Source organism: Amphiura filiformis, chromosome 4 (assembly GCF_039555335.1).
Source record: "Amphiura filiformis chromosome 4, Afil_fr2py, whole genome shotgun sequence".
Taxonomy (NCBI): Eukaryota; Metazoa; Echinodermata; class Ophiuroidea; order Amphilepidida; family Amphiuridae; genus Amphiura; species Amphiura filiformis.
Genome location: NC_092631.1, coordinates 44792139 through 44815151, shown reverse-complemented (window position 1 = coordinate 44815151; position 23013 = coordinate 44792139). Strand labels below are relative to the sequence as shown.

At 37.5% G+C, this 23013-nt stretch overlaps 1 protein-coding gene across 2 annotated transcripts in view; it reads right to left on the bottom strand.

The window, feature by feature from the left end:
* Nucleotides 1-3056: 3056 nt before the first annotated feature.
* LOC140150921 (uncharacterized) overlaps nt 3057-23013 on the bottom strand; it is a 149158-nt gene continuing 129201 nt past the window's right edge. For both annotated transcript variants that reach the window (XM_072173074.1, XM_072173075.1), the window contains exons 34-36: nt 22256-22420; nt 18419-18466; nt 3057-3197 (exon numbers count right to left, since the gene is read on the bottom strand). In XM_072173074.1, the coding sequence (XP_072029175.1) occupies nt 22343-22420 (78 nt within the window). In that variant the 3' untranslated portion in view covers nt 3057-3197; nt 18419-18466; nt 22256-22342. The remainder of the gene's footprint in view (nt 3198-18418; nt 18467-22255; nt 22421-23013) is intronic.

Here is a 23013-nt window from a genome sequence, read left to right as displayed (position 1 = left end):
ACATTCCTCACATAATGTCGGTATGACGTCATAATGTTATATAGCGCACCCTTTGGGAAATTCTAGCTATGTTTAAAAGCAAAGGAAAATTGATTTTCGGATAAAAAATTCTACAAACTTGCAAATTCCGAATTTTCGCATAAATGTAAAAAGAAATATTTCCACTAGCAAGTGAAAAGCCGGAAGCTCTAGCAATAATTGTACACGAGCGAAATGAAAATCAATGATTTTACTGTATAAACCAATGATGGGTCTCACCAACCCCCTCTATGGTCATTTTAGCCTTGATTCAAGACTTCACCCTTTTCTATAGTCATTTTGATTGATATTGATTTAAATGTACCCGTGACGTCAATATTTAGACAATTGCTACAAATGAGGTATCAAAAGGCGCAGAAATAATTTCTGCTTCCAACGTATTTTAAAGATTTGTAATACAATCGCCCGTTTTTGAATAATGCTCATTATTTAAGGGGGTTAGTTATTTTTTGGAGATGTTTATATGTTTATACATACTTACCACATCCTACAGCGTCGAAGCCCATCTTATCGCCTGATTGTCTTGTCCTTGTAATTATAAGTTTAATCTTCATCACAGGGCCCCGTTTATCGTCGGGTAGTGATATTGTTATTCGGTAATCATTGTTAGCATCAAGTTTAGAAACATGGATCGTTATCTGAAAAAAAAAACAGACAAAATTGAAGTTTTCTAATTTACTTACTTTTATTTAATTCTTCACGATTTGCCTTAGACTCGCTCGCCAGTCGTACGATACATACCGTACCGAAGGACTGACTCACGCCATTTTGTCTGTCTATGGAAAATACACACTTAACGGTTTGCGCAGGTCAGATATTCGAAAAAATTCTTCAAAATTTCATCAAAAGTATATAAAATTGGTACCTACCTTATTGTGCTTGCTAATTTAAGACTCGGTTGAAACAAAATTAAGGATTGAATGCATTTTAGTGTCCAAAAAGGCAAAATTATCGTCAAAGTTCTGTCGAATTCTCCACCCTTACGAAGGGTGCATAATTGGAATCGAGAATTAAAATATCAAAAAAAACACACACAAATACACAGAAGATATATTATATCTTACACACTACTGCTATTTTGCACTTCAAATTGGCTTTTCTTTGCCTGCAAACGTCTATAGGACACATGTTTCTTAAAATTAGATCGGTCATTATTTTATACGTTTTGCCTTTTTGCGGTTTTTTTAAATATTTTATTTTCCGTGATTAGCTAATACACTGTTAGTAATAATTACATAGGTTGTGTAGCAATTTTGCATAATTTGAAGTAACATACGTAAACTCCTTAAGAAAAAAGTATTTTGTTTACATAAACTAGCATAATCCCTTTTGCAATTCCAGAATTTGCCGATAGAAATGGAGATAAACACGAGGAGGCTACAGTTCGTTTGCAATGGTTGCGAACTTTTCACTTCCTCCAAAAAAAAAAAAAAACCTTTTTGTAAAACATTTTTTATTCATTCCTACACATGTTAATATTTCCTGTGAAATACAAATATTGTGAAGGAATGAAGACCAAATTGTCGGGGAAATTCCAGTCAAAACGTTTCTATGCAAACGTCAAAAATGTACAGTGCCTCATCGTGTTTATCTCCAATTTTATCGGCAAATATTACCCATGGTGCACCATGATCTTGAATTGCAAAAGGGCTTATTACAGTACGACGGCAGCTTCGTGAACTCTTTTGTTCGACAGAAAATTTATACGGGTTGGTGAATACGAGTTACGTAACACAATGTTGAAATTTTAGCCGGCAAACGCGTTTTATCAAAATAGCTCCAGAAATGGAAGACACGGGTGGTATATTGCTATATTTATGTACCCTGACCACAGATGAGATATCAAACATTTGTGTAAAGCAACAAATAACGTGTAAAAGTTGAATTAAATGGAAAATAGAGAAGCTTGAACATGTCCAAAGTCGGAAAATGGGAAAAATTGCATGTCACGAACACATACATGTTCATATCATCAAGCAAGAAAAAGTGCCTAAATCAAAAATGGGTATCGTGTTATAGAATAACTAAAGTTAGCTTGCCTGAAAATTTCATGAATTTTGGTTTGGGTATATTCCTAGTCGTATATTGAACATGTTGAAATGTTTATCTTTGTGCGTGACTACTGTCACGCGATATATTGTACGGCCGATGTTTTTCCTGCAAAGAACATTTCATTGTCAATTGTCCATTGTTGGTTTTTTAACTTGAAAATAATACTCAAAACGTTCAGACAATTTTAAAGTCAGCATAAATATTTGTGTTACATTATTTGGACGGTGTTAATTCATTCCAGAATAGAATACACGAGCGAGCCATGAGTGGTAATAACATTGCTATTATTACCGAATCTATCAAATCACTGGTATGGCTTAGTGGTAAATATTTGGAAGTTCGACCCCGCTAGCACCTCTCTTTGATTTTTGAGTTTATTATAACTCATTTTTTTAAATCCTAGATTTCATATTTTTATTAAAGCCATAATATACGATTTCGGGGAAATTTGAAGTTTTGTTATTCCAAAACTTATAACAATATTTATAATATTAGTAAATAACTGTCAGGAAGTTTTTCACATTACATTTGAAGCAGAAGTAGTGAGATAAAATGAAAGAAAACACTTAATATCTTGATCGCTTAACTGTGGTGTTCTATGGGGGATTTAATGTCTTAATAAGTATCACTGTCAGTATCACTGTCATACAGTGATTATTCGTCACAGTTTCTTCAATTGAGCAAAAATATGAAACACGCAGCTTACTATGAAAGATAGATTTATAAAAAAAAGTAGGTGCCTTGTCCATTATTTTTGTAATTTCTCGACACTCAAAACTTCGTTTCAGTGAAAAAGAAGCATAATAAAGATTATTTTACTTCCCTTCTTCTACTCACCGGAGGACTGTAAGTGTTTGTATCAAAATCAAAGAAGGAAATATCAATCTCGGTAGCTTTAAAAGGGGTGCCAGCATCATTACCAGCAAATTGAACGCCCATAACGTGGGTAGATGTGATGAAGAACATCTCGATTTCATCTCCCGTTGATGCATCATATGCGTGTTGGCTTAGATAGCTGTACGTGCTATCCTTCAACAAACCATTTATGTCTTTAATAATACGTGAGCCTTCCAAAGGTAGATCTTCGTTGAGGTTGTAGTCGCACCCTGTTCATGAATAATAATAATAATAATAATAATAATAATAATAATAATAATAATAATAATAATAATAATAATAATAATAATAATAATAACGAGGATCTTGATTTTATTTAAAAAACAAATTTTAAACTTTTAGATAAATTATTAAAACATCAAATGAATAAAAGGTAAGATGGATATGGTGCAGAATTGACACAAAATACGTTTTTGGATTGGTATCAAAAGGGATCAAAATTCTGCAGTCATACGCATACATGCAACCTCGGCTGAACTGATTGAGCACCATGCATTAGTCGCTATTTAGGCCTACTCATTGATTTTCATCCAAATACTTAATTCAACTTATGAAATGAAACCACTATCTTAATATTGGTTCCAAAATTGTTGTCATCTTAATCTTTCAAAATAAATTATTATGCACTTTTCACGTTTTTGCAATATAATATTTGGCCTTAAAAAATGAAAAAAATCTGACCACCATTTTATGAATTTCGTCTCACTTTGAAACATGATTTGTAGGACTATAATAATATTTAGAGGATGGAGAATAAATCGTGGAAACTTCTTTTCTTAATTGTTTGTTGCTTTTTCTTTTTCTTCATTTCCCTCACAGGTTCTCTGGTCCTTTTTAGGGACCGTTAACAAACACTTGTTGGGGGGGGGGGGCTGATGCAAACAAATATCATCGCGAAAATGTTTCGAGGCCCCCTTTACAGACCTCAAAAATATCAGGCCCCCTTTTTGACATGAAAATTATGGGTCAACCCCATAGAAAAGCATATAAACTCAATTTTCCCAGGAACATTTGGGGTCATTTTTTCAGGGAGGGTCAAAACTTTTCAGGCCCCCTTTTTGCATCAGGCCCCCCCTAACAAGTGTTTGTGAACGGTCCCTTATCAGCGTTACGTTTATTATGGAATTTTATAATAGCTCATATTCTGCCCTGTGGTAGCATTGTGGTTTCAATCGCCGAGCCATTCTGAGTTACTATTAAAGAAAACAATGAAAATGAGGCTTCAAGCAGTATTTAAAGGAAATCTTGCTTAGTGTGTTCAAAATAAATATTTTACTTGCGTAGGGGTACAAAACCGCCAATACTTGTTTAGGGTAGGACATGACTCTTGTTATACTTGTTTTGGGGTGTATTCTCAGTCCTTGCATATAAACTCCTCAACAAAAGTTTGGAAAGTTTTTTCAAGCATCTGTATCTCAAATTATTTGTGACATGTTCATATCGTGTTGCATATCAATGAATAGCTACAATACTCCCCTTTACAATGACACCCCAATTGAAACAATACAATTTCACGGCTGAGTACACGCCTTGTGAATGTAGCGGGTCTCAAAAAGAATTTGCCAAATTGCCCATTATTCTGTGCAGCAAGCTGCAATCCCAATACTTCACAATCTGGGACCTTATGCATTCCTCCAAGATGACACCGCTCGCCCCACATAGCCACGGTAGTCAAGAATATGGGAGTACAGTCAAAATGGTCTGCCATCAGGCCATACCCGGGGGGGCCAGACCTCAACCCGATTGAACACTTGTGGGACCAGCTTGATCGTGCTGTGCGTGCTAGAGAAGCCCATATGCAACCACATTGAATGACCTGCGACGAATCCTTGTTGAAGGATGGAATTCCATCTCACAGTAACGTGTAACCAGGTCGGTGAGCAGCATGAGGAGAAGGTGTCTGACTATTGTGGCTGCCTGTGGTTTGTCCACCCGCTATTGAGGTTAGTTGCTAGCATTGTTTGAGCACAGAATAATGGTAAATTTGGCAAATTCTGTTTGAGACCCCACTACATTCACAAGGCGTGTACTCAGCCGTGAAAAATGTTATTGTTTCAAATGGGGTGTCATTGTAAAGGGGAGTATTGTAGCTATCCAGTGATATGCAACACGATATGAATATGTCACAAATAATTGGAGATACAGATGCTTGAAAAAACTTTCCAAACTTTTGTTGAGGAGTTTACTTGTTTAGGGTGCTTTTTGAAACTCCCTGGCCACGCATGATACCCCCTTGTCAATGACCAGTGGCCCCCGGGCATAGACATTATTGCAATCTTCCGCGACAGTTCGTATCACACACATAGCAAATGCACTACGATCAAATAGGATGATGACAACATTTTGATAGAATGGACTGCACTGCGCCATGATTACTGTGAAGGACACCGGTTCAAATCCTTTGTTTGGAGCCAATCAATAATTTCATGCACAACCTCTATTCCCAGTTGTAATACTTAAGGGTCCTTTCATCTTTTCTGTTTCGGTTTCGGTTTCCGGTTTCGGTTTCGGATCTCATTGTTATTTTGAAGTGTTAGCATGGTACGTGTGAACAATCCTTTTATTCTAGTCTTTTGTTGACTACAGAAAAGTTGAACGAAGATAACTTCTGTTTCGGTTTCGGGAGTTATGTTAATTTCTGACATGAAAAAAGTGAGATGAGAGGGTTGATGCTAATCTAGACAAAAGAAGTGTCTAAATTTTACGGTCGTAAATTCGCGATAAATTGTACGGCTTCAATTGACTTGCGTTGGGTGTATAGGTACTCCAGCGTAAGCGGGAGTAGATTGTGAAAATAGCCCAGCGTAGAAATATACATTAACATGATTGATATAAATTAATCAATAATAATCAGTGTTGCCAAGAATTACGTATACTTGTTCGGCGTGCAATCGCGCAAAAATTGGTCATATTATGATTATGTAGCGATTAAACGGGGAATTATTTTCGTCCCAAATACACCTTAAAACTTGGTAATATGCAACACCAGAGAAGTGCGTTGAAGTGAAACTAATAGGATTACTTTCATTGGAATTGGTAATCTGATAATTGCTTCAGGCAAAATTGCCAGACTCAAATGTATAATATTTGAGAGAGTGGGGATGATCTGGTGGAGGAGAGGAGAGGAGAGGAGATCGAGAGAAGATAGGGGGAGATGAGAGGAGAGGAGAGGAGTGGAGAGGAGATCGAGAGAAGAGAGGGGACGAGCAGAGCAGGGAGGAGTTTATTCCGTTTATTTTGATTTTTCCACGTTGATCATAGGCCTACTGCTAAAACAGTGAGAGGGGAGAAGGGTAAAGGAAATACAACATCCAATATAATTCAGATATCCACATAATTTAAAAGATGGCACAGGTGAGAGTTGTGGAGGGGGAGAGACAGACAGACTAGAAAGAAAAGAAAGCGAGAGGAGAAGAGGCAGGGGTCCTTTTTTAAATGTCTTAGTAACATGGACCATAATGACACCAAATTTGCGTTCGGACCTGATGTAGGCCTATCAAATGACTGACATGAGTAAGATTGCCCACTTGAGACGCCAGTGTTGCATATAATTGACTTATCCAGCCTTTATTGACAGACATAAGTGTGATTGACAGCACCTATTATTACCTCTTCAAATGAGAAGCATGATGCCCCAAACGTAACAATGAAGTCAACCTACACACCATCCTACTTAATCCCTTCCGTTTTCGTTTCTGAACAATAGAGCTCCCGAAACAGAAAAGATGAAACGAGGGATAGATATAAAAACACATTTGTCAACGTATTTACCATTTAAAATTATAACTAGATATATTGCAGCCTCATAAAACTACGAAGTCCAACCGTGACCTTGCAGTGACCACTGATGACCTTGAAAAGGTTTGGAACACAATTGCCATTTCGTGAAAAGTGTAAGCATTAAATTTAACAACAATCTAGCTAATAAAATAATTTGATCTTTGTTGACCTTGAAATGACCTCCATTTTGTTGAAAATCACATCAATATTACATATTCTAATTAAGATTTAAATTGGACGAGTTTTGGAATTTTACACCTTTGGTTGGCCTTTGGTGACCTTGAAATGACCTCCATCATAGTTTGAATCCTATCGAGATCACATTTACGAATTTTCATTCGAATTGTACAAATTTTAAAATTTTACCCCTTTTGACCCCAAAACAGATCCCTCCCACGTTCAAGCCAAAGCTGATTATAACCCTATATGCATCCAATGCTATAGTCATTTTGGCATTATTCTGATGATCACAGCACTTAGTATGCAGGAAATAGTGAATTTTAAGGTGATTTACGGTAATTAACCCTATTTGACCCCTGCATGACCTTGAACTCAAAATCCGTGTTTACCCTATAGACACCAACTAATGTCAGTGCATAATGTGTCAATCTCATCTCTGTACTATGTAATCTGTAGGAAACGAAGCATTTTGAAGGTATTTGGTTATGTGCCAAAAAATCTCCTTGATGACTTTTGACCCCAAATCTGTGTTTACCCCATAGAGCCCAACTATAGTCGATGCCGATGACCAAGTCTCATTACGCTACCATGTAATCTGTAGAAGAAGAAGCATTTTGGGTACAAATCGCTGGGGTAAAGGCTGGGGTAGTGAAGCTTTTTCCCAAGTTTGGTTATAATCAGTCTAGGAGCTAGAGCCAATTATGTCATGGTTGACAGAAGAAAGAAGAAGAAACTGCCCAAATGCAAGAGTTCAGCCGTTGCTCGGCTGGACTAAGAAGATTATGCAATGTATTATATAATAAATTGATGGGACATGACGGTGATTGTTGAGGTATTATAATGCTTGATAGAATCAGACACCCGCATCAGACCGTGATCAACGGATCTTGAAGATATACCGTCGTTTTATATTTTCAGTTTCTGTTTCCGTATCCGTATCCGTTTTTGTAAGTCATTGTTATTCTGAAGTAGTAGCCTCCTAGGTGTGACCAATGTTTTATTCTAGCATTTTGTTAGTTACTAATAATTTGAAGCAAGTGAATTTCAGTTTTCGTTTTGGTAAGTTATGTTAATTTTTGTCATGAAACCTTGAGATGAGAGGATTGGCGCTAATCTAGACAAAAGAAGAGTCTAAATTGTACGTTTCTCAATTCGCGGTAAGTTGTACGGCTTCAATTGACTTACGTTTGGTGTATATGCACTTACGCCTAGGCGTGAGTGTCTCGTAAAAACAGTCTAGCATTAAAATATATACTAACCATGTTGCCTAGTTATAAGCAAAAGTACTTCATATTGGCGATGAAACAAGCGTCTGAAATAGCCAAATATCTCCCGATGAGGCGCGTACAAGTTGCGATTTGGTAATCATGTTTTATATTGAAATGCAATACAAAAGAATTGCTTTGGAGCAAAGATAATTTATTCTATTCATTCGTAACAATGGCAAGCTAATCTGATAACTGGTTGGGCCCAACGCACTGAAGAGTCTATTGTTCTATTGTGTCCGATTTGAGCGCTGACATATTGGAAAATGTTGCCAATCAATATTAATGAAGTCGCCCAATTGAACAGTTGTAGGTGTCGATCGCACGACTTCATTAATATTGATTGGTAACATTTTTCAATATGTCAGCGCTCAAATCGGACACAATAGAACAATAGACTCTTCAGTGCGTTGACTGAGGAGACTACCCTCCTTTGTGTTTGTTCATTTGTGTATGGAGAGCCCTTCTTGGGTCCGTAATGACTTAGGCTACGCTCTCAGCTAGAGTCCGGCGCTGCATTGTACTAGAAATACCTTTTCTGTTAAATCGCTATAGAGCCAATCGGGAACACGTATTCGTTTTGAAAATATAGCATTAAAATTAGTATCACCATTGTGGCCCCCCGTGCAGTGGAAAACCTTAATTCTTTCATTAAAAAGAAATTAAAATTAAAAAAACACGGATCTACCTGTGCACCTATAAAATGAGCACAGCAAGCTACAGCAATTTGTCTCAAATATGAATGAATGTTAAGAAACATACGGGTTATGATGAACATTGACCTGATGCCATGATAGTAGGATCTATTAGTCGTTTTATATACAATGTATAATACCGTATTGTCATAATACCAATATTTGTCATAATATATAATGAGTAATATTTAGCAACGTAAATGTGCAGTTCATATGCACAAACGAATACTGATCTTTATGATATTCAGGTTTGCGTACATCACATATAACATGCCACATAGGAGGTCATACGTGTTGACCTTCATCTATTGTATTTGTTCATCTGTGTATGGAGAGGAGAAACGCCATTAAAACTCCATCAGTATTAGGTTCAGTGAACTCACCGGATTGCTATTCCAAGTACTTTGATAATACAGATAATATGTACAGGGTGTCCCAAAAAAAAAGGGGCCCCACGTTGCACCCTCTTTTTCTCCTATTTCTGAAAAGTTGATAAAATATATTTTGGTGTATAAAGAAACCTTAAATCGTTAGTTTTAGGGAATGGGCTTTACAGGTGGGCTTATGGGTTATGGAATTTGTTAAGTGTCATTAATTTGGGCGAAATTGATGTGGGATGGGACTTCCTTTGCTATACTTGCAATTACTTATGATTTTTTCGTTTCTTGCTTTCTTTTTATTGACAACATAAGTCATTTCTCTTTTTGGGATAAAAGGTAGCCCTGAAAAGGGCTGTTTAGTTTGTCTTTGGTTCTTTTGAAGTGAGTTTACTGTGCTGCACTGCCCTCTACCTGGTTGCCTCCATGACGAATACAGGTTTCAGCCCTAGTTCTCATTGCATCAATTGCGTTGTGTACCATCCTTGTGCGCCAGATACTTGCGAATGCAGCAGAAATACGGGGTTGCGAAGATGTTTGAAGCTAGCTGGTGATCCTCGCTTATAGTGAATGCTTTCCCAAGCCTAATGCTATTATCTATCCATGTCATTAACCGTGTGTTTCGTTTAAATCTTTGATGTAGCCAAACCTCATCCGTGGACAGAGTGAAAAACGGGTACATTTCTTAAAGAGGGCATATCTTCAAAAATTGTGAGCCGATTGAAAGAATTGTTTTGGTTTATTAAAGCTAACGATTTAAGGTTTCTTTACATACCAAAATATATTTGATCAACTTTTCAGAAATAGGAGAAAAGAGGGCGCAATGTGGGGCCTCTTTCTTTTGGGACACCCTGTATTAATGGGTCGAGGCGATTGCATTGAAAAACCTAATAAATTATTCATAATAGTTACGTAATTAATCGATAGTACAGACATTTTTCATTTGCAAACCACCAAAATTCGTGATCTTTTAGCGTTGGAAAAGAAACCACGTGAATAGAGTGCCCTCTCAAGAATATTACTCTCTGCCTATATGTAAGACTCGGGTTTATTTTAAATGTTTATTTTTGCAGAGCTTGTTTTCAGCCCGGGGGGGGGGGGCACTCACATTTCCCAGCTATACGGGTATGTGCCGCGGCGACGACCCCTTTTATTTAGAGCCGCTGGCCGTTCGTATCAACCCTCTGAATTCATTGTTTGCCCGCTCTGAAGCCCCAAAATTTTTCTAGCCGTTCCATAGACCCTCAGATCATTGATTTCCGCTCTCATCTGCATCTTGAGAGGCGTGTTTTCTGTCCTACTATTTCAAGCCCAAAAGCAGACCCAAAAGCTACTTTTGCGAGCCCAAAAACTTCAAAGGGAATTTTCCATTAATTTATTCCCCATTGAAACACATTGTAAAATGAACTTTGGGTGGGATTTTGGGCTCTTTTATAAAATGGCAACACTGGTTGACTGTTTGTAAACAATTGGACAACTTGATATGCCACTTGGCACATGCGATGCCTCCAGCTGGTGAACATTTAGCTAGAAATAAATGATTTTGAGATCTCTTTTGGGAATAAATTGCCAAATATGAGAAAAGTACCTTAAATAATTATGTACACATCCTTGCAGCTCTCCATAAACAATGAATTAAAAGGTAATTTACGATCTACTGGTCTAGTGAAATCGGGAGTGGAATGGGTGTCAAATTCTGCACACTTCACTCAATCATCTCATGTTACGCATGGCAGTTCAATGTTGTCCAAATGTTTTTCTTTTCGGCACTGAAAAAATTCTTGTGGGTTTGTTTTTATGGTGGGCTGCTGCTATAATTGTCAGCACTGCGGCTAATAGCATAGATTGTAGGTCTACAGGGTCTAGTATTTTTTGATTTGAATGCTGTTTTGCTTTGTTGAGGTTTCCATCGTAATAGGCCAAACCAGACCTATTTTAAATGCACAATTCAAAGTGAAATCGATTCCTTCAAAAATCTGTGGCAAAAACTCAACAAAATTGAACCCTGGTTTGGCCTGCAATTTAGTTTCCGAGATTTTTCGGATTTTGGCGGTCGATCAGTTCCCAAGACCCCCTTTTTGTAGGTCAATCAGTTCCCCCAAGACCCCCAAATTTGACCGGCCGATCAGTTCCTAGACCCTCCTTTTGGCTGTCCGATCAGTTCCTTAGACCTCAAGTTCAAAACTGGCGGTGGCACACCCCTACCAAAAAAAAAATTGAGTGCCCCCCCGGGGTTTTCAGTCATGGATCATACCATGGAAGTAAGAGACATGGAAGCTGGTCGATCCAACACCTTGAATTATTTACGTATCATTCTATAGAGGGTACGTATCAAGCTATTGTGATAATAATGTAGTCAGCGTGTCTTTGATGTGGATCAGACTTGCCGCCTTTATTGCCAGTTCGTTTATTTACAGGTTTATTATTATGAGCAAAAATCGTGTTTTTCATGATTATGTTTCAAGTATGTTGTTTATATTCGGAAAAAAAGTGACAGGGATGTTAGATTTGTAATCCATAATTATAGAAATCCAATCAAAATATCGATTTCTACCCTATACTTACAGATTTTCTTAAACTTCAAAATATTGGAAATCATGCATTTACTTCTAAACCGCTAATTAGCCGTAAAAATTGATATGCGCACTTGGCACATGCGTTACATTATAACATTTATCCCACATCTATTTGTGTGCCAATGGGCTGCCACCTTAATTGCTGTTGACCAGAATGTTCCAGAGTCGGATATTATTTTACATTCTGCGTAAAATGAATTGTATTTCATTCAGTATCGCGGCAAGTATGATACTCACTTTGATGTAGTATTTCATTTCGTTTTCTGTTTTAAAACTGCTATCTGAGAATCTAGCATATATATACATTTAATCGGTAGGTTTTCACAAAATTACATACCTTTAATAAAATTGTATAAATTAAACTAATAGCATTCTAATCATTTCGTAGGGATTTTATAAGTCTGTTTGTGTTTATAAAACTAGTCATGCACTGCGGTAATATAACACAGCCCATTGTCAGGACTTAGTACACGTCCTCGTACTGCTATTAGAGAGCTTGCGAAATGGCGTTACTTGAACTTTAACGTCTAGAGGATTATAGAGGATTATGTATTCAAAACCACCTTGGTTTTGAATACATAATCAGTCATAAATTTATAGACGTTAAAGTTCAAAGTTAAAAATAACGCCATTTCGCAAGCTCTCTATTGATTTTTAAGCGGGAACTTTGATTTTAGACATGGTACACGTTGACCATGCATTGACTCAATTGTTCCCCTTCCACCTGTACTTCTTTTGTTCAGTATCGCGGCAAGTATGATACTCACTTTGATGTAGTATTTGACCAGCTTCCATGTCTCTTACATCCATGATCATACTGATAAATTTCGCAAAGGGGGGGGGTAATTGAGACCAGGAAGTGAGACATATGGAAAGTGGTCAATCCAACATCTATTGAATTATTTACGTAACATTCTATAGAAGGTACGACCCAAGCTATTGTGCTAACAATGTAGTCAGCGTGCCTTTGAAGTGGATCAGATATACCGCTCCTATTGCCAGTTTGTTTATTTACAGGTTTATTATTATCGACAAAAATTGTGTTTTTCTTGATTAATTTTCAAATATGTCGCTTTATTTGAGAAAAAGTAACAGTGACATTAAATTTATAGTCCATAATTACAGAAATCAAACAAAAACTAATCGTATTCGACCATATGTTAACAGATTTCTTAAAAATTAAAATATTGAAAATCGGTCATTTATGTTTAAACCGCCAATTATCGCTATAAATTGATATGCGTATTTGACACATAAATTACATTGTAAAATTATGTACTCTTTGATCTCGCATTTATTTGTGGGCCCAGGTCACCCCAAAATTGCTGTTGACGAGAATGTTCTAGAGTCGGGTATTGTCTTTACATTCTGCGTAAAATAAATGTTATTTCATTTAATTTTCTGTTTTGTCATTGCTATCTGAGAGTGGATTTAACATATACATTTAATTGGTAGCTTTTCACATAATTAAATAGCTTTAATAAAATTGTATAAATGAAGTACACCAAATTGGTGTCGGGTGACCTTTGACATTCTTTTGTGGCAAGTGACATGGTCTTTTAATTCACGCCGCTGACAGGCTTGACTATGCTTCAGTGGTCATGAAAGAATTCAAAAGATAACCTCTGCCCCAATAATCCCAAGCTATTGTCTGAAACTGCACCTCGGAAGATGTATGGTAAGAACTCAGTCCTCAAATGATAGTTATATAACGACCAAAAGATAAGTGACTGACTATCATTGAGGACTGAGTTCCGCAGTCTAGAGATAGACATTGATACGAGGGAAGTGCGACACTGCGGCCCTGCACAGGCCCGTAGCAAGTATTTATTGGGGTGCGAGAGGCTCATAACCGGACCTTTTGTGATTTAAGGGCTTATTTTCAACGTTTTTACAGAAAAAAGTGGACCTGTGCATTCGCATTGGCATTTTGTCATATTAATGTGAATCAATTTACCAATGTCAACGACGAGAGGGCGCTAGACCATTAAAAACACCGGTGTTCCATAATCTTGTTTCTCCAGCCTTTATTGACACAGGCATTCACCTCTATTGAAATAAGCTGACTAGTACTTCAAAGTTAACAATGAAGTCAGATTACAGTAAACTTACGTTTTCGTATCTGAACAATAGACTTACGAAAAGTGAAAAGTTAAAACCACCCATAGAAAAAGTTGCAAAATATTTCTCTCATGTTCTATATAACTGTTGTGCGGTACCACTATCAATCATTATAATCATGTTCATGTACCTCAGTGACTTGTTTTGCATCGTGCGTTGAACATAAAAATAAGTCTAAATCGAAATTTACAAGAAATGACAAACGTCATGGTCGTGGTCACGGAGGTGGTATATCATATCTGCTTAATTCCTATGATCGTAACTTCCGCATTGCTCTTGATATTCTGTGGTCCCTAGCTCGAGATACTCTAGCTAAAATACAGGTTTACATTTACTATCTTACATTATCTTGCTGTATTTCAGATAGAGCTCCAATAGACAAGCTTCCGGGTTTTTTTGGAGAACAATACTGTTACGTAAGATGAAGAAGAAACCCGCCTCGGAGCCCGCCCTACTCATTATTTCATTGTACTTATTGCAATTTGCCTCCACACATTACGTAAACAACACAAAGCTTTTGTGAGGATTAGTGAGTGGATAAGAAATTGACAGTGGAGGATACGAAGGACACGCCGATTGTTAGTTGTCAATCATGAATTGCCGCAACGTATTAATATTTTACTGCATGGCATTCCGCAAACACAAAGACAAATTATGCCGTATTATTCCAACGATCATCTCATATGAAGTAAGCTGAATGCGATCTGTACTTTTGTAACATTCCGATCGCTTTTGATCACCTATTGTCGGCGAATTTGCTTGAAAACACGTGAGTTCATGTTGTGTAAGCATAATTAGCATAGACACAAATGAAATTACGATGCAATACAATGCAATTTGAATGCGCAGCAGATCTATAGAAATAACGTTGCCCGGTTTTATGCAAAATTAGACCCTGTCTGGTGGTCCCCCAAATTTCAATAAATTAAAATCAACGAGGTTGCAAAATATACACTAAGCCTATGCATTGTATTACAGGCATTCGATAAATTTAGATGGGGCATTTTAATACTGGCCTAAGATCAGGGTCTGTCTTAGATTAACATTATAATTATGGAAGAGGAATATCTAACAAAAGTATTTTCAAGAAAGAAAGAAAGAAAATGAAAGTGGGGAAATTGTTGGTGAAGTGTTGTTTTAGAATGCAAAAAAGCTTACACGCGGCATAGGCGTGGGGGACACAGGGAGTTGCTTCCCTCTGTGAGCAGTCGCCTCCCCCTGTTTGTGGAATGCTGGCCGCATGGTGGCTTCGCTAGACCAATATGATTCGGGGCATTTCAAACCTATTCATTGCATTTCTCAGTAAGCAGCCAACTCCACGGACCACAGCACAGAGAAATCAGGTTTGGGCTCGCTGTGATTTTCCTATGGAGCATCTAACATGACATTTTCATATTCTTCTAAATAGCAACTTAACATAAAGTAAATAAAAGGTTACCGGGAATTTGAGACTTTAGAATGTCTCTTCTTCCTGATTCTGCAAAAATATATTTTTTTCATCATTTCACAGACTCGCCAGTCTCTCAAATGCTGCTTAGCTCAATAAGCCCACGTCCTACACAATAAAACTCGACCAATTAGGCCAATGAAAGTCGATTCCGAGTTTATCGTCCCTTTTTTTCCCAGGTTGGTGAGGTGACTTTTTCATTTTTCATTTTTCATTATTTCATCAGATTTCATTATTGACCTAAAGTGAGTGTTGATTTAAAGCCACAGTCATACATGTTATTTATAAACATGTTTTTATATGGGTAGGGACTAGAAAAGTTAGAAAAGAGCCTGGTTTTGGTTCCAAGTTATAAATTTATATGTTTTACAAACAAAAATATATGTTTCCAATTGCTGAAACTGGTGAAAACACTGATACTTTGAAGATAATGAATTATTTTGGCATTTTTGAAAATTTGACGCGGGTGTTTTTGGTGTCCAAAAAGTGACGCGGGCGGGGGACGATAAACTCGGAATCGACTTTCACCAGCCTTATAGATCATAACAAGAGACCATGTAAAAATATGAATCAAGCAAGGTTACGGGCAAAAATAATAACTATGAACTGTCAGTCAAATGTACGTCTTCGATTTTGACAAAAATATTAATTTAAAACCCCGCCATTAGACAATTTTGTATCTCGTGCTTCACATCATCTGGGAATCTGATCCTGGCGCCAAATGGGTGAGTTTATAAACACCCAAAGCCAACGGCTGCACGGAGGTATGATTTTGGCGTGAGTGGGCAAAGCCAAATTTTCGTCCACATTTTAAGGACAATTTGCTATTTGCCGTCCCATTTCGTCCCTGATAAATTTCGGAGGGGGGAGGGGGGGGCTGGGCTAGTGAAAAAAAAACCTGTGAATACTCAAGAACTCTTTTTTTTCTTTATGTTATACCCGATGACCCCCTTTTTTAAAACATCATTTTATACCGATAGGCCCCTACTTCCCGACGCCGGTAGGCACATTCCCGTCACTGAAATTGATTACAGCCCCATCCCCCGTATTTTGTATGTAATCTTGTTTAAAATGAATAATTGCCCCCCCCCCCCAAAAAAAAGACAAACAGCAGTATTGACAAAGTTTAAGCCCCATTCAACTACATGTACCTGTGTTCTCTATTTCATTAGAGATATCACAATTTTGTGTTAAATGCCCTATATTTTGTCTACACAGCTTTGGGCATAAACCTCTAGCTGGCTATATATATAGGGGCAAAAACTGAATTGTGATTATTTTTACAATTCTCCGAATGAGCAATCGCTTAATATGTTTTTAAGAGGGAATAATGTCACTGTACCATTATAAGATATAAAATATAATTATAACAAAATATAAACTAATTTTTCATTCAAAACAAGAGCCTTCCTGGATTAGTCCACCATTTTTACAAACCTAATTTTTCTCTTTTTATTACTATTTATATTTTTGTTTATCTGGATGTCTGGTCTGTTTTGTTAGGCTTCTCTTTTTAATGCCATTCAAAATTCTGGTTGAAATTTCTTATCTTAGACCTTCATGGTTACCTTTTAACATGTCTTGTATATTTTGTTTGTTTATACTGAAGTCTTGCGTGTCACCGTCAATATGGGGCACTGATCTAGACCTGTATATTCTTGTCTTCCTTTTTATTGAATAAAAGTAATGTAACATAGACGGGCTGTAGTTTTAAAAATATACATTGGACATTTGAAAGTAAGGTGTCCATTTTAAAAGCTACATTATAGGGCAGATGTTGGTGGCTTTAATCAAAACGTTTGAAAATGCAGTATATCGCGTTTTGTATCTGAATTTTAGTCTTCATGTAAATGCATAGCTTGTGTGCCAGAATTTGAAAATATTTAGATAATGCCGAAGTCGAAATATCCAATATCATATTTTTCAATTTGAACATGTTAAAATAAACACCAAACCCACAAAAAGAAATTTTGACAATTTTTAAAAAAACTACTATAACATTAACAATATATAGGTCTATTAGGAGCGATCGTTATTTATGGCAGGGGGGATGGGTAAATTTAGGGGGAACACGAAAATTTTTGTGGTCTTGAGGGGGAACCTGAAATTTTTAGTTAAACCAGAGGGATTGTTAAATTTTAAATGGAGAAAATTGGGAAAACAAGGGGAAACACGAAAATTTTGAGCGGACGCGAGGGGGGAACGCGAAATTTTTTGTCGATATTTTTGCCAAAACACCCATTCCCCCCTTCCGTAAATAACGATCGGTCCCTTACGTAACAACAGCACAATTTCGTAACACATTAATCTTTTATATGACTCTTGCAATTTGCCGACAATCACATAGCTTTGACTACATTTGCCGACAATCACATGGTTTTGACGACAACCGTCAATTTTTGCCGACAAAAATTGTGTGGGGGTGGGGGGGGGGGTTCACACCCTACATACCCCTTCCCCCTCCTTATTTCTCTAGCGACGGCCCTGGCTGGCCGCCCTGGTATTTGTTAGCCCATTTTTGATCATTCTAAAAATCTTTTCAGTCTTCATTTTTACTAAATTAAAGAACAAAGGGTGATATAAAATAAAAATGAAATACTCTGCCTTCCAAACTAGACAAATTGTACCGCGATTGGGTATCACTAATCGTTGTATAAGATGTACAGTTAATATTCATTATATTCTTTTATACATGCTTCAGTTTTGACACAAAAAATATTTCATTGAAAATCCTCCCACTCAGCAATTTCAAAAAGGTACAATAAATTAGCATTTAAATGAATCTTATTCTAAAACATTCTAGAAACAATTTTGATTTTGATTTACATAAACAACAATGTGTGCTTGACATTGTAAATAATAGGTGTGTAAAACAGTATAGGCTACCAATATATTTTATGTTTTAGTGTAAAATACAAACAAAAAACTTGGTCGATTTATTTTTAAAATTCTTAGGGAAAAACTGGTGAGAACAAGAGAACACACATACCAGGTGGTACGACAGGCGTTGTTGGTGGCTTTTTTGTCGTTGACTTGCCTGTTGACAAAGAAAAATAAAACAAACTAGTGGCAAATGGTGGTCATAGACCACAAACCTAGCTGGGGCGTGTTGGTGTTGTGGAGGTATCTGACCCCTGCAAAATGTCCCAAAAATGTTCCCCTGGTCATGAGGTATGTTGTCACCGAGTGTGTGTCCCATACTCCTTACAGATGTCCAGAAAATGCAATTTTAAGATTTAACCCCAGATGACCTTTGACTGAAAATGTTTCGAAAATGTTCCCCTGGTCATCAAGTTTGTAGTCACCGAGTTTGAGCTCCGTACCCCTTACAGATGTCAAGAAAATACATTTCTAAGATTTGACCTCTGCATGACCTTTGATCTGACCCCTGGAAAATGTTCCCCTGGTCATGAGATTTGTTGTCACTGAATTTGTGCCACATACCTCTTACAGATATCCAGAAATTTTTTTTATAAAATTTGACCCCAGATAACCTTTGACCTGACCCCTGCAAAGTGTTCCAACCCATTCCCCTGATCATTGAGTTTGTTGTCACCAAGTTTGAGCCCCGTACCCCTTACAAATGTCCAGGAAATGCATTTTAAAATTTGACCTCTGCATGACCTTTGACCTGACCCCTGCATGTCCCCTTGGTCATGAGATTTATTGTCACCGAGTTTGACCCCCATAACCCCTACAGATGTCCAGATAATGCAATTGTAAGATTTTACTCCTTTAATGACCTTTGATCCCAATTCTGTACGCAAGTTATAGGCGTGTGGTATAGCCGATGTATATATGCAAATGGCATACCTCCATGGTTGTACTATATAATATGTGACAGAAGAAGCATTTTGAAGGTTTTTGGTTAAATACCAGAAATGTCCCCTTAATGACCTTTGATCCCAATTATATTTACACCCTATAGACACTGGATATAGCCAATACATATGTGCAAGTTACGTAATTGTAGGGTGTATCATGTAGGAGGAGAAGCATTTTAAAGTTTGTTGCCAGTAGAAGAAGAAGAAGAAGAACTAGTGGCAAATGGTGGTCATAGACCACAAACCTAGCTGGGGCGTGTTGGTGTTGCGGAGGTATCTGACCCCTGCAAAATGTTTAAAAACGTTCCCCTGGTCATGAGGTTCGTTGTCACCGAGTTTGAGTCCCATACTCCTTACATATGTCCAGAAAATGCAATTTTAAGATTTGACCCAAGATGACCTTTGACTTGACCCCTGCAAAATGTTCCAAAAATGTTCCCCTGGTCATCAAGTTTATTGTCACCGAGTTTGAGCCCCGTGTCCCTTACAGATGTCCAGAAAATACATTTCTAAGATTTGGCCTCTGCATGACCTTTGACCTAACCCCTGCAAAATGTCCCCATGTCATGAGATTTGTTGCCACTAAGTTTGAGCCCCATACCCTTACAGATATCCAGAAAATGTAATTATAAGATTCGACCCCAGATAACCTTTGACCTGACCCCTGCAAAATGTTCCAAAATGTTCCCCAGATCATTAAGTTTGTTGTCACCAAGTTTGAGCCTCGTACCCCTTACAGATGTCCAGGAAATACATTTCTAAAATTTGACCTCTGCATGACCTCTGACCTGACTCCTGCAAAATGTTCCTCTGGTCATGAGAATTGTTGTCACCGAGTTTGAGCCCCATACCCCTTACAGATGTCCAGATAATGTGATTGTAACTTTTTACCCCCTTAATGACCTTTGACCCCAATTCTGTATGCAAGTTATAGGCGTGTGGTATAGCCGATGCATATATGCAAATGACATCATTGTACTATATAATATGTGGAAGAAGAAGCATTTTGAAGGTATTTGGTTAAATACCGAAAATGCCCCCTTAATGACCTTTGGATATAGCCAATACATATCTGCAAGTTACGTAATTGTAGGGTGTAACATGTAGGAGGAGAAGCATTTTGAAATTTATTGCCAGAAAGAAGAAGAAGAAGAAAGATCGGATAGCAAAACAGTACCTAGCTCGGGGGGTTGTTAACCCCCCGGCTAGGTAAAGAAAGAACTAAACATAGCTGTGGTCTAAGATCACAAACACAGCTGTGTTGTGACCCCTTAATGACCTTTGACCCCAAAATATATGAAAACCTAATAGACATTGGCTAATGTGAATGCATGTGTGCACGTGGCATCACTTTGTCATGTTATTTGTGCAGAAGGGGCATTTGAATGTTTTCCTCTCAGACCAGAAGTGACCCCTAAATGAACCTTTACCCCAAATAAAAAAATACCACGTATACACTGAGTAACATCAATTAATGTGTGGATGTACCGTCTCTATGCTTTGTTTTCCTTGGCTAATAAATTTGTTTAAAGGTATTTCTTTTTATACCGGAAATGACCCCTTAATTACCTTTGACCCAAAATTAAAAAATACCACATATACACTGGGCAACTACAGTTGATGTGTGAAAATACCGTGAATGTCTTATGTATTTCTTAGCTAATACAATTTTTTGAAGGTATTTCGTTTTATACCGGAAGTGACCCCTTAATGACCGTTGACCCCAAATCTGTGTATACCCATAGACACTGGGTAATAACAATGCATGTGTGCAAGTGTCACTGTCCTACGTAATTTGTGGGCAATGGTGGGAGAAGAAGCATTTTGAGTTGAAATCACGTTTTTGACCCATTTGACCCCTCCGTAAATTTTGACCCTACGAATTTCATGTGACATGTAGGGGCACGGTCAATGATTGTTGTAACCAAGTTAGGTCAAAATCGATGTAAAGGTCGACAGAAGAAAGAAGAAGAAGAAAGAAAGAAAGAAAGAACCTGTAAGAAAAAAGACACAGCCGTCACGGCTGTGTAAAGAAGAATCGGATAGACATTACCTAGCTCGGGGGGGGGGGGTTATAAACCCCCCAGCTACGTAAAAAGAACTATATAGCGTCACGACGCTTTTCCGTTTGCATACAGAAAATGTTACCATGATCAATTGAAAGTTAAACGCATCTCTGTGCAATAACCCCCCTTAAACAATGGTCATTATTTGATACGATAGCCCAGAAAAAATACTGGTCAATTTAACATGATTTAATGTAGTGAGGTCCAGATTTGAAATTTGCACTTTGCAACAATACAAAAACATTTAAATATTATTACACAGATTTCCTTCAATTATATTGAATACTGCTGCTGCTGCTGCTGCGTTGCCATAGTCCTCATAGAACCGTCGGCATTCTCTTGCGTGCTTTCTCTCTTGCCACGGCCATTCCACCATTAGTCCACATTCTGATGTTATCAATCCATCCTGTTTTCCTTCGACCTGGCCTGGCTTTTCCTTCTACTTCTCCTTCTATCGTTACATGTCACGTCACATTTAGTCAATTACAAACGAGGTGTCAAAATGAGCAGAAATAAATTCTCTTTTCAACGCATTTTACCGATTTGTAATACAATTGCCCGTTTTTGAATAATGGTCATTATTTAAGGGGGTCAGTTACCTTTTTGGAGATGTTTACCTCATACCATCCCTCAGACCTATTATACATGACGTGTACACCCCCCCAATTTCTTAATTTTATTTTAAATGTCCGTAATAATATTCCGTACATAAAAAAGGTTCAAAATGAGGGCAAATGTGAGACAACATTCAATGGGGATGGGGCACAAGCCAAAGTGAGAAAAAACAGAGCAAAATGTGACAAAACATGATATGGAGGATAACCCAAAATTTAAACAAACACGGCGTGTGTCAAATAAATTGTTTCCCCATCACTTAGCTGTTATATATATTAAACTGTTCCAATAAAGGAGTCGCATTTTTAAATGGTCACTTACTTTCAGGTTCGCATCCGCGTAATGCGAATTTCAAATCATCACTATATCCAAGTGATTCAAAATTAAATTCAAAGTCTCTCAGTATGACTATGTGTCTGTTTTGGAAAATATCCTGACGAGTACTTTTGCCTGTCTGTCACCATCCGGAGCAGGCACATCCAAAACCTACGAAGTGGAAAAATTGTAATAGTAGTGAGGCTACACCCGTCTATCTGCTATATGCTACATTTTTAGACAAAGCTTCTTATGGTGTTAAAATGTATCTACACACTCTCATCTCTTCATTTAACCCTGCTGTCATTTCTAAAACGTGACGTGAGCTGAGATATTTGAGTTGAAAAATGCAGATTGCGATTTGTGATTTTTTTACTTTTCTTACAAAAAATGCCAATTATTTAACAAGCCTTAACTTTGAAAGTAAATAAGGTATGAACTTCATATTTATTGCGGTGAACCCAACACATTGGGGTGCACCGCTCAGTCCGCCACGCCGCTAGTCCGACAACACAAAATCCCTATACTTAGAGGTGCGTCAGTCCGAAAATGAAAAACACGGCGCTAGTCAGAAAAAAGGCATGCGCTAGTCCGAAAATTAAAACCACTGCAACAGTCCGACACGCCTCTAGTCCAAATCTGAAATACACTGCGCTAGTCCGAATTTGGAAAACACTTCTTCAGTCCGATACTGCGCTAGTCCGAAACTGAAACCCATGGCGCTAGTCCAAAACTGAAAACTACAGCGCTAGTCCGAATCTGAA